The sequence below is a fragment of the Podarcis muralis genome, chromosome 2 (genome assembly GCF_964188315.1).
Source record: "Podarcis muralis chromosome 2, rPodMur119.hap1.1, whole genome shotgun sequence".
NCBI classification, from domain to species: domain Eukaryota; kingdom Metazoa; phylum Chordata; class Lepidosauria; order Squamata; family Lacertidae; genus Podarcis; species Podarcis muralis.
This window is the reverse complement of record NC_135656.1, coordinates 96759088-96771681: the sequence shown is the minus strand read 5'-3', so window position 1 is coordinate 96771681 and position 12594 is coordinate 96759088. Positions and strand designations below refer to the sequence as shown.

The 12594-nt window shown below is 44.9% G+C and overlaps 1 protein-coding gene across 3 annotated transcripts in view; it reads right to left on the bottom strand.

The window, feature by feature from the left end:
- Positions 1-694: 694 nt before the first annotated feature.
- Positions 695-12594, bottom strand: part of LMOD3 (leiomodin 3) — a 31863-nt gene continuing 19963 nt past the window's right edge. The window contains exons 3-4 of one of the 3 annotated variants that reach the window (XM_077925049.1): positions 8945-10324; positions 695-2360 (exon numbers count right to left, since the gene is read on the bottom strand). In XM_077925049.1, the coding sequence (XP_077781175.1) occupies positions 2334-2360; positions 8945-10324 (1407 nt within the window). In that variant the 3' untranslated portion in view covers positions 695-2333. The remainder of the gene's footprint in view (positions 2361-8944; positions 10325-12594) is intronic. The other 2 variants (XM_028719429.2, XM_077925048.1) reach the window with 2 other exon arrangements.

Genomic DNA, 12594 nt, shown 5'->3' with positions numbered 1-12594 from the left:
ACTTGCAGTTCTGAGCTGGGCAGTGCTCCAAGCACCTGGAGTCACTCATCTAGCAAAGGACTCTGCTCCGCCCCAGCTCCTCCAGTCCATTAACAAGCTGCCCCAGCGGATATCTGAAACTGCAGTCCCATGGCTGTGCTATACAGAGGGTGGCCTTGACAGTGGGGAAGGAAAGAGACAATCAGGGATGCAGCAAGGACAGGGGGGAGCTGCCAGGGGTGAAAGGAGAGCTACTCTTCTCCAAGAGCCCGAGATGCCATGTTTTTAGACAGTGATGAAGAAGAATAAATGAAATTGCAGAAAGTGCCCCACTGTAACTTGAAGCTGTCAAAAAAGAATGCAAGCCTGTCAGCACATCAGACTAGGAAGTGGCGTCAAATGTTCTCCAAACCAGTTTCAGCTGTCTTCCCCGATTTGCCTTTGGGTACAGACGTAGGCCACTCACACTATACCTAAATGGATAGTCCTGATAAGACATGAAGTCTTCACAAAGACAAGCTTTGCTGAGAGCTGAAGGCCAGCTTTTATGGCCATGGGTGGTAGGGTGAGGTATCTGCAAAAGCCAATCCTCCAGAGCCCTCGTGACATGCTGCTGCTTCTCCTCATTGTCATTTGCTTGCTCACCTGCCCTCTTATGGGCCAGAGTGGATGACTATGCAAATAATAATAATAATAATAATAATAATAATAATAATAATGTATTATTTATACCCCGCCCATCTGGCTGGGTTTCTCCAGCCATTCTGAGCGGCTTCCAACAGAATATTAAAATACAACAACCTATTAAACTTTAAAAGCTTCCCTAAACAGGGCTGCCTTCAGATATCTTCTAAAAATCTGGTAGTTGTTTTTCTCTTTGACATCTGGTGGGAGGGCTTTCCACAGGGCAGGTGCCACTATTGAGAAGGCCCTCTGCCTGGTTCCCTGTAGCTTTGCTTCTCACAGTGAGGGAACCACCAGAAGGACCTCGGCGCTGGACCTCAGTGTCTGGGCAGAATGATGGGGATGGAGACGCTCCTTCAGGTATACTAGACCGAGGCCGTTTAGGGCTTTAAAGGTCAGCACCAACACTTTGAATTCTGCTCGGAAACGTATTGGGAGCCAATGTAGGTCTTTCAAGACCGGTGTTATAGGGTCTCGGTGGCCACTCCCAGTTACCAGTCTAGCTGCCGCAGCAATGTAAAGGAGGAGGAGCTGCAGCTTTGGGCAGCCATTGCTACTCCCCAGCTTTCAGTCTAGATGGATGTGATAGTAGAAATGGGAAGGGGAACAGCTGGTAGCTGTAAGGAGAGCCCACTGAGGATGTCCTGCCAGCGGTTTCCTAAAACCTTAGGAAATCACTGCTCGTGGAGTCTTCACAGCCAACACCTCTATATCTCGGCTTTTGTGGCTGATGTACAGCAACTGGTGCTTTTTTTTTCCTTAAAAAAATGTTTAGGGATACTCTCACTTTGACTCAAGAAAATCACCGGGAAAGGAAATGAAGCCGCCATCGGAGGTGGTAACAACGAAACTGACCAATCACCATGCTTCATACTCCTACTTCATACATTAAACGCTTGCTTCCATCTAAAACACCGGGACAGGAAATGAGGCCACCATCAGGGGTTGCAACGGAACTGACAATTCACCATGCTATTCAATGGAACTGATGATTCACCGTGTTAGAGAAGAAACAAATTTTTTTTAGTTTCTTCTCCCGTTAGATTCACAAAATGTTTAGGCGTATTCGTACCCCCAGGGAAAAAAGTACTGACAGCAACCATCCCTGAAAGTAGATGTTCATTTCTGTTGCAGTATCCTTCATCCAATAAAGATGAAAGTAGCTGCGGTTTGCCAAACACCCAACACACACCTGTGCTGAAGCTGGCAGACAGAGATGCCCCACAAGGATGGGTGAGAGTAGGGGAAAAGAAAAACTCACAAAAGGACACCATATGCTTCTGTAAAGTTTAAAAGCAGAAGGCAACATGATTGCGACAGGGATTTCCTGAAGAAATCTATAAAAGTTATAACATAGGCGATAATATCCCTCTGCTCTCCGCCCCTATCCTCTGAAATTAAAGCCCAGCAAGCTGACGGAGACTATAGGGTGGCACTAGCCCATTACAAGAGCGTACGTGTGAATTATTAACCATTTATACTGTTTCCATTCTATCCTTTTCAATCATCACTTCAACAGGTGGCATGCTTTAAGCATTGTTCCCATGTCTTCCATTTGAAGGAAACAGGCCCTGGAACAATATGAAGCAACACTTGCACAGTCTGTGTGTTTTGTTTTGTTCTTTTTCTTTCCTTCTCCAAGTTGTTTCCTTCAGCTGAATGGGGAGTCACTACTCCAGCTCTTTGGGAAGTGGCACCTGTGCAGCAAAAATAAGAAATGTAAATTTAGGTAGTGGGGGAGGGCGAGATATATCCTCATCACAATCTTCTTCCAAATGAAACAGAATGGTAACTGGGTTCAATTCCCTACCCATGGTATAAACAAAATACCCTTCAATATATATATACCAGACACATTGTGACAATTAATTCAATCCACTACAAGCAATAGATGATCTCTTTACAACCAAATCCTAAAAGTGTAATTTAGGCAATCCATACATTTCAACAGAACTTACTTTCCACATAAATTGATTACCAGGCTCAGCATAAGTTGTTGTCTACCACAAGTACATATAGAGGGTTTTTTTAATTTTAGAAATGTCCCGGGCTTATAATTTTGCTTTTTGTGTTACTATTTTTTGCAATATGCTTGGTAAAAAGGCATTCTACTGAGCTGCAGGTGTGACGAACAGCTGAACTTGACAAGCTTAGGCCATTCAGGTGATGGATGGGATGAGTATGCTGACTGTTGATTGTTCTCTAACGAGCCTTGCAAGGTGCTTGTGGCTGGAAGACACTCAGTGCCAGGTGTGTGTCTCATCTGTTTATGCACACACACAACATCAGCCTGTTCCTTCCCTTCACTGAGGTGTACAGCGGCTCACAAACTGTATCTGGAATTTCTTCTATAAGGTAATTGCAGGCTGTCCTGACTTACGGTGTTATATGTTTCTAAACCCATTTCCACTGATTTTCCATTGTGGGAATATATGGATTGTAGGAAGTAGAAGTGCTGGAATAGAAGGTGTGAACTGACCACCACCCCTTTCACTAGCAATAAAAGCCCCTCATTTCAGTGGCGTAGCGTGGGGGGTGCAGGGGGGGCCGGCTGCACCGGGCGCAACATCTGGGGTTAGGGCAAATCCACGGGTTAGGGGGCGCAAATCCACAGGTTAGGGGGCGCAAATCCACGGGTTAGGGGGTGCAAATTACTTGCCTTGCCCCGGGTGCTGACAACCCACGCTACGCCACTGCCTCATTTAACTGTCCTCAAATTGACAAAGTGGACATTTCGAGGAATGTTCTCCTGTGTTGTTTTATGTGACTGAAGCTTTCTAGAAGTTTTACAGTTTGGAAGGCTACAATTAAACCACTAGACTAATGTATATAAAAAAAAGGAGAAATAATGATGGGCATTAAATACAATAAAATGCTCTAGCCCTGCCCAGGCTGTTTGTCTATAGCAGCTATTTAGTTCAAGTTAAAACTAAGAATGCTACAACAGATCGAAAACAGAAAGCATTAAAACTGGCTCTGATTTTAGATTGCCATGTTTCTAGACAGGAAGCTAGCGCAGATGTCTTAACGTAATGAAGGGAACCGCCAGGAGGTGTAATGTATATTGCGTGACTTTCAAGCTTGGAAAATTACTTCTGAACTACCGAGGAAGACATAATTAAACGTAACTGCTATGGGTGACCTCAGTGATTAACAGGTGCAGGACACGGGACCTGATCCAAGTGAAAACATCCAAGGCATGCAAAACACCCTAAGGGTAGAGATCTAATGTGGGTGAGCTTTTCCAGCTGTGTAATTGAGAGGGGGGATTTGTTGGAAAATGCACCCTGCATCTCCACATCTTGCAATGCTCTTGGTGGCTGACACTGGAGACGCCCCACCCGGGGTCAGAAGGATTTCAAACAAATGCTCCTCCTCAAGCAAAATGACCAGAGAAGGAAAATTAAAAAGAACTAAATGGTAAATCTGGGCACTTTTTAGCCTCTTCAGTGTGTGTGAACACATATACATCACTCGCATATATTGGTGCCACAATATGTAAGATTTCATGCAGAGACCCACTGAATACACTTTATCATTATAATATGTTGTGGTTGCCCTTATGAGAACACAATCAGAATAAACAAACTGTAGCAGAAGGGCCAGTGGTTGCCACTATTGGGCACCCTCAGGTAGGAGATCACAGCCAACTTTCAGGCCCTCTCTAGGACTTGCGCCTCTTCCTCATTATTGCTTTCTGTTCAAATGTTCCATTAGTAATGTCAGCAGTGATGGAGGTGAAGGAGAAGGAACCCAGCTCCCCTTGAGGGGCCACTCAAGTAGGAGGCTCACAAAGATGTTTCATCCCTCCCCCCCCCCCCGAGGGGGTGGGACCCAAAAGCCAGCACTGGGTAGTTTCCAATACAGTGGTACCTCGGGTTACATACACTTCAGGTTAAAGACGCTTCAGGTTACAGACTCCGCTAACCCAGAAATATTACCTCGGGTTAAAAACTTTGCTTCAGGATGAGAACAGAAATCGTGCGGTGGCAGCAGCATGGCGGCAGCAGGAGGCCCCATTAGCTAAAGTGGTGCTTCAGGTTAAGAACAGTTTCAGGTTAAGAACGGACCTCCAGAACGAATTAAGTATGTAACCAGAAGTACCACTGTACAGACTTAAATGCTGCAATTATAATGGATCTAAAAATGCTGATAACAACAGCATTGAAAGGCGCATGAAGTGTTAATGCCATCCACCTGACAGCTGCAAAATATGGCTGCACTCAGCGTAATATGGCCATATTAGCAACACCACCCCCACTGACATCTGCATGTTGAGCCTGGGAATATGTTTTAATTTGTTGGAAGCCGCCCAGAGTGGCCGGGGCGACCCAGTCTGATGGGCGGCATATAAATAACAAGTTGTTTGTTGTTGTTGTTGTTATTTGTAGTCTGATTGGCAGCCTCTCTCTTTTAGCCGAAATTGCCAGAGACTGGAACTGGTGCAAAACATGGGTTCCTCCATGATGCAAGGGATCCTTTAGATAGCTACTATTAAAATTCTTTCTCTTCTGAAAACAGTAAATGTTCCACCCATAAACATGCATCTTAGTTTGGATTTTTTAAAAAAATGTGGGTTTTTAAAATAAGAAAAAATACAAAAATTCCATCATTAGTATTTACATAATATTACAGTGGTACCTCGGGTTACATACGCTTCAGGTTACAGACTCCGCTAACCCAGAAATAGTACCTCGGGTTAAGAACTTTGCTTCAGGATGAGAACAGAAATCGGCGCGGCAGCAGCAGGAGGCCCCATTAGCTAAAATGGTGCTTCAGGTTAAGAACAGTTTCAGGTTAAGAACGGACCTCCGGAACGAACTAAGTACTTAACCCGAGGTACCACTGTAATGTGTGTGCACAAATGAAGTTTGCATGCTTTGGATCCTAAGGTAAGAAGTCAGGAACAGAGGCCATTCCCCCTTTCCCCCCATCTCACATGGCTCAGGAGCCCTTTCCTCCAGCCTTCATGAGATATCTGCAGTGGAAATAAGGGGACAGAAAACTTTCCTTCCATGGCCATCACCAGTGGTGGTGGTGGTGGGGGGGGAGGTCACCTCAATAGGGAGACACCACAGGGATTTCCCCTTTGGTGTCTCTCCTTCTGGGGAGAAACCTCCTTCTCCTTGTTTATTAGGGTGCAAGGACTGCACCCCCATAAGAGTGGCTGATGGATGGTGAAAAGACTGTGAGTGAGAGGCGGTATGTAAAGTGAAGATCTCTCAGAGTGAGAGACCGGATAAGAAAAAGGAAGTGAACCAGTGAAAGGTGGGAAGGTTTGTAATTTTCTCTGGTGAATGGGGAATTAAGAGTTACGTTTGTTCAGAGAGGTATTTGCATTTCTTACACATTTTCTGAAGGTTTAGATATCCTCAGGGCTGGTGCTATTCTTAGGCTGCCTAGAGCAGTGTTTCCCAACCGGTGTTCCGCGGCACATTAGTGTGCCGTGAGACCTTGCCTGGTGTGCCGTGGGAGGGAGGCGGGAGAGGCGGGGCGGCGGCGGCATCTCCTGCTGGATGCAAATCCAAACATGGCGGGCGCCTCCCTCGCTCCTTTGTAGGCGGACCATCGAGAGAGAAAGAAAAGGAGGCGAAAGAGCGAGAGAAGGCGCCTGCGCGGAAAGAGGAGCGAGCAGTGCGCCTGCGCGCCGCGGCGCCCGAGATCGCTTCTCCCCACCGCCCCTTGCTTCAAAAGAGGTCCGGGGACAGCGGGAAGCGCTTCGCGCTGCCCCCGGACCTCTTTTGAAGCAAGGGTTTGCGGGGAGATCGCTTCTCCCGGTGCTCCGAAGCGGGGTGGGGGGGCGGGAACACCTGCCCCAGCCGCCCCGCTTCGGAACGCTGCTCCGAAGCGGGGCGGGGGGGCGGGAACCTCGCACCCCGCCGCCGGGCATCGGAACGATGCCCCGATGCCGGGCGGTGGGGCGGGAACCTCTCCCCCCGCCGCCGGGCATCGGAACGAGGTCCTGGACCTCTTCTGAAGGCAGGCGGGGGAAAAGTCTTTGCTCCCCCCGCCTGCCTTCCCGGGACAGCGGAGACTTCTCCGCTGCCCCGGGCGATCTTAAAATGCTGGCGGGCGGGAGCGAAGCGTTCGCTGCCGACCCCCAGCATTTTAAAATCTCCTCGGGGCAGCGGAGACTTCGCTCCCGCCCGCCAGCATTTTAAAATCGCCCCGGGACAGCAGGGGCTTTTAAAATGCTGGCGGTCGGCAGCAAAGCCCTCCTGTCCCCGGAGCTTGCGGGGCGGGAGGTGGGAAGAAGGGCTTTTCTTCCCACCGCCAGCCTTCAGAACAGCCTTCTGAAGGCTGGCAGTGGGAAGAAAAGCCCTTGTTTCCCCCCCCCCCCAGCCTTCAGAAGAGGTCGGGGGACAGACTGTCCCCGGACCTGGTCTGAAGGCGGTTTCCCTAGGAACGCATTAATTGATTTTCAATGCATTCCTATGGGAAACCGTGCATCGCAAGACGAAAAACTCGCAAGACGAAGAGACTTGCGGAACGAATTAATTTCGTCTTGCGAGGCACCACTGTACTTTTTATATAGTCAATATAGGCACAGAGTTAAATTTTTTAACATTTTCTAATGGTGGTGTGCCTCGAGATTTTTTTCATGAAACAAGTGTGCCTTTGCCCAAAAAAGGTTGGGAAACACTGGCCTAGAGTACAGACCTCAGAGGGGCACAGTACTGACCTTTCAGGGACAGTTTTACACAGATTAATTTTGTTACGTCTTCTAAATTTCTGATAGTATTTTACTTCTATATTTTGAAGAATTTCATCATTTTTGAGGTAATTTATGCATTAGAATTGTTTAAAAAGTATATATGAAATAGACTGCAGAGTTGAGTGGCGGTTATGTTGCATAAAAAGTGAAAATGCACTTCATTTTAAATCTTAAAAGTCACATCTTAAACTTGGCAACTTTATCAACTGAGCATGCCCAAGCATCAGATACACTTCAGCTGAAGGAATAGGTGACAAAATTTGTAAAGGAAAAGACACCGAAAGTAATATTTTGATGTGCTTGAAACAGAGACTTTTCAGAGGCTTTAATTTTAATATCACAGGTTTGTTCAAAGTTATTTGTGTGCTAAAACATTTTCTTTTGTACTTGAGGAAGAAAATAAAAGATTGTTGTATTACTTATTCCTGCAATTTACAAATTTAGCAGTTTCAAGTTTTGTGTATTTCATTTTTTCTACAAGACATCTGGGATGTGTGTATGCAAGTACTTAGCCTTGCTTAGGGTGCAAAACAGCGTGACACGGGCACTGGATATCCTGCTGCTGATTTCCCCCTCCCTTATTTTTTTAGGAGACTGTTGTTATCAGATGTGCATTATGTTTATAGTTGCATCTGAGATAAGCAAGTTATATGAGCTTCTGGATTGTACAGGGTTTATAAGAGTGTGTATAATTTGGCACTATTATTATATTTATTACTATGTATTGCTTATTATTCTTAACTGTATCTACATAACCATCCTAATGTTTTGTATTGTCTGGCTATTATGGGATATATTAACATATTGTTTATTATGTTCTATGTTGTAAACTGCCCTGTGGTTTATTTTGCCTTTTGTTTTCATTTTGCAAAATGTGGTACAGTATACAAATGCTAAAACTAAATAATAATAAATAACTGCAAATGTTAGCTATATATACAAATAGCTATATATACAAATTGCCAGTACATGACACCCAATTTAAATTAGAATAAGAGTAGGAGATAGGGGGACTATGATCCTATGGTTCCATATGCAGATCATTCCCTGCGGGCAATCTGCATATGGAAAATGTCCCCATTAAAGTGAATCAAAAGTTTTCTTCCAGTGCAAATTGTGGCTCTGGACTGGGACTACAGTGGAGGTAAAGGATTTGTTCCTTACCCTCTCCCTTGGTAGGGTGATGATCTGGATCAAGGGTGGTGGGTTGGGATACACCGACACTTTGTCTAAATTGAAAACCCTTGCATTTAAAGCAGGCACCCCCCAAACTCAGCCCTCCAGATGTTTTGGGACTACAAATCCCATCACCCCTGACGACCGGTCCTGTTAGCTAGGGATGATGGGAGTTGTAGTCCCAAAACATCTGGAGGGCCGAGTTTGGGGGTGCCTGATTTAAAGGCTCAGAAACACAGCCTTTGCAATGTGCACTTTCACCCTTAGGATCCAGGCCATTGTCTCCACAACACACGGCCGTTGTCATCCCCAAATGACTCGATTTTGAATGAAAGATCTTAAGATATTGCAGTATTTTCCTACTTCCTTTTTTCACCCCATTGCACTCACCGGTTTCAGATAAGCTACGTTGCTCTGGCGAATATCATTAAGTAGCTGATCTCTAGGAGTGACTTCCACCAGAGGAGGTGGCCGTCTTCTTGGAATAGGCTTGAGTGTCTTGATCACATCTTTGAGGTTGGTTTTTTCAGCAGGCTCCACATATTCTTTTATGGTGGGTTTCCGCTGGGTTCTCTTGAGTTTCACTATTTTGAAGTCGCCGCTGCTGACCTTTTCAGGTTCTGGTTTTCTTGCAGGCTCGTTTTTCCTGCCCGCAGATGGAGCTTTGGGGACTGGTGGCATTGGAGGTTGCATCGATGGAGGCATCACCGAAGCAGGCACTGGTCCCCCTAGCAATTCCCACATGCCAGGAGGCAACCCGAGTCCGTTCTCTAACATGGCTATTAGCTCTTTCTGCTGCTTTCGTTGCTGCTGCTTTTGCTCCTCTATCCTTTTCTGCCTCTGTTTATCGAGGTTTCTGCTGAGCAGATTGGTGACCACCATTCTGGGACCTGGAAGTTCAAAGTGATACCCTATCTTGAGCAGCGTAGGGTTGGCTTTCAGTAACCTGGCGATCTCTGTTTCTGCTTGATGGCCCAACATGCTTCTCTGGTTGTGAAAGCGTAGCTCAGTCAGCTTCTCGTTGTACTGCAGACACCTCATAATTGCAACAATTCCTTTACCCGAGATGAAATTTGAATCAATATTCAGTGTAGTGATGCTCCTGTTTTCACGCAGCATGTTGGCCAAGGCAAAAGCAACATTATCATCTGCCCCCACATTGGCTAAACTGAATGTTTTGATGTGCTTATTCTTTTTCATAGCATTGACAAAGTCCACCAGCATTTCCTTGGGGATGTTCTCAATGTTGTTCAAGTTGAGTTCTGTCATGCTTGGGTCATTCTTCTGGACCTTTCTCAGGCTCTCATCTAAATTGGTTTGATTTCCTGAAGGCCTAGCACTTAACTTAATAAAACTAGTATCTACAGCTAATTTTTTGGGAATATTTAATTTTGATGCTTTCTTTTCATTATTGTCTTGTTTTTCATCTGATCCCTCTGTTTCATGTTCACTTCTGCTGTCCTCTTCACCACATGGTTTTTTTGTTCCCAGTTCTTCCTTATCTTTCTCTTCGTCGTCCTCCTCTTCATCTTCCTCCTCCTGTTCTTCCTCTCCTTCCTCCTCATCCTCCTCTTCTTCCTCCTCCTCCTCGTCTTCTTCTTCTTCTTCTTCTTCCTCCTCCTCCTCCTCCTCTTCACCTTCCTCTTCCTCTTCTTCATTCTCTTTATAGTCTCTTATGTCTCCATTTGTTTTCCCTGCATTATTTTTCACCATCTGCTTCTCATTACTAATATCTGCAGAATTTTCTTCGGACTTCTCCACAGTGTGTCTCTGCAGAAAACAGAATGCTAAGAGCTGAAATAATTTAAAATAGTTTTGCCTCATCTACTAAATAAAACCAACAAAGTTGATGTGACATTTAAATTTGTTTCCTCACTGTGCAGATGAGTTACTTTAAAAGAAAACACAAAGTTCTAAATTCCAGTATGTACTATGCTGGAATTTATTCTTTACTTTTCACAGTCCAAATGCTCTGATGTCAATATTATTTGAGTTTGTCTGCTACATTGTTGTTGTTGTTGTTGTTTAGTTGTTTAGTCGTGTCCGACTCTTCGTGACCCCCTGGACCAGAGCACGCCAGACCCTCCCGTCTTCCACTGCCCCCCTCAGTTTGGTCAGTAATGTCTGCTACATTACTATTATACAACCTTTCATATGTAAAAATCTGGAAATAACTACTTCATTATTTTATAATGGGTTTCAAAATAATATACATTATTGGACTCATTCTGCAGTCAGTCTGGTTGTTCCATTTCTCCACAGATCCCTCTGGATGTCAAATGTATTGGTCTTCTGGCTAAAACATCCATTTCCTTCTACTGATTGCCCTGTTTTCCTATCCACAAAATAACTATTGTTTTAGAATTACTGTAACCATAGCATTTCTTCCTCCATCACCACATACAGGTGGACATTAAACAAGCCCCACAGGACACTGTAAAAGAACATACATGTGGGGTTTTCAGTAGTGTCTGAGTAGCGGATCCACCCCCGTCCAGCCCAGACACTGAGGTCCAGCACCGAGGGCGTTCCGGCAGTTCCCTCACTGCAAGAAGTGAGGTAATGGGGAACCAGGCAGAGGGCCTTCTTGGTAGTGGCGCCTGCCCTGTGGAATGCCCTCCCATCATATGTCAGGGAGATAAGTAACTATGCAAGCTATAGAAGACATCTGAAGGCAGCCCTGTATAGGGAAGTTTTTAATGTTTAATTATGTGTTTGTATATGCTGGAAGTGGCTGAAGCAACCCAGTCAGATGGGTGGGGTACAAATACTAAAAATTATTGTGTTTTAAATTTATTTTGTATTTAATATTCTACTGGGAGCTGCCCAGAATGGCTGCAGAAACCCAGCCAGATGGGCGGGGTATAAATAAAAAATTATTATATTATAAATTATTATAATCATTATTATTAATAGTAGTGACTGGCAGGGCAGAATGAGGTAGGGCAATATGGAAGTGACTGCCAATAACTTACAGTAAGTGTGAGAGGGGTAGGGAGGTTGGTGTGGTGTGGGGGCAGCAGCAGGAGGGTTGAATTGGGTCTGCAGCCGTGCCCACACTGCATCACACTTCCTGCCACCTCTCCCCTCTCATTTACAGTTACTAGCAGTGACCTCTGCATTGGGAAGCCAGGTAAGCAACCCACCCTGCTCATGTTCTGTCCTGCCATTGGCTACTTACTAGGGGGTTATTTTTACTATTTTTAAAATGTTGAGAGCAATCATAGTACACATTATTTGGTCTGAAAGACAATAAAGCTGAGATATGCTCAATGTTTAGATTTCCACTCCATATTTTTCTGGTAATTCTAAGATATCGGAATCCATATAATTTCCAACTCGGTGCCCCCTTTTCCCCTGGACCTGCTTAACTTAGGCAGTTGTTAAAGATCCTGGTAGTTTAGTTTAATTTACAGCCACCCTAAAGCAATTTACAGTGTCTGCTAGAGTAAATTTGCCTGGCACCAGAAAGATGACAAAGTCAGCACCAAGCAAGCTTGGCTGGGGAGAGCACTCAACAATTGGGGCGCTACCACAGGAAAGGCCTGTTCTCTCATTGTTATCCTCCAAGCATCTCTCTGGTGGGCCTCACACTATATACCTGATTATACTAAAATCTTTTTAGTATATTTTTTTTTAATTAGCATGCTTTACCGTCATCACTTCGTCTGGCTTTTCCTGAATAATTTTAGAGCAATACTAAGCACAACACAGTCTTTCTACTAGTCCTGGTGTAATTGCAGCAGTAACTGTAAGAGTCAGTAAAATATTTAAGCAATGTCTCAGTTTCAGCCAGGCGGGGTTATGGAACCCTAATTTCAATTCTCACTCTTTTTCTTTGTTGTCTCATATCCTGTTAGATCTACTGTATCTAATGGAGCAGGAGCAATAAAGGGTGAGACAGGTCTCCTACCCCACTCTTCTGTCTGTGCCTTTTGTTTTATTTCTCTGTTCTTCTCTGTTGACTAAGTCACTTCTCTCTCTTCCACTATTTCTCCTAAACCACTACATTTTGCCCAAACCTCCGCTGACACCTGACC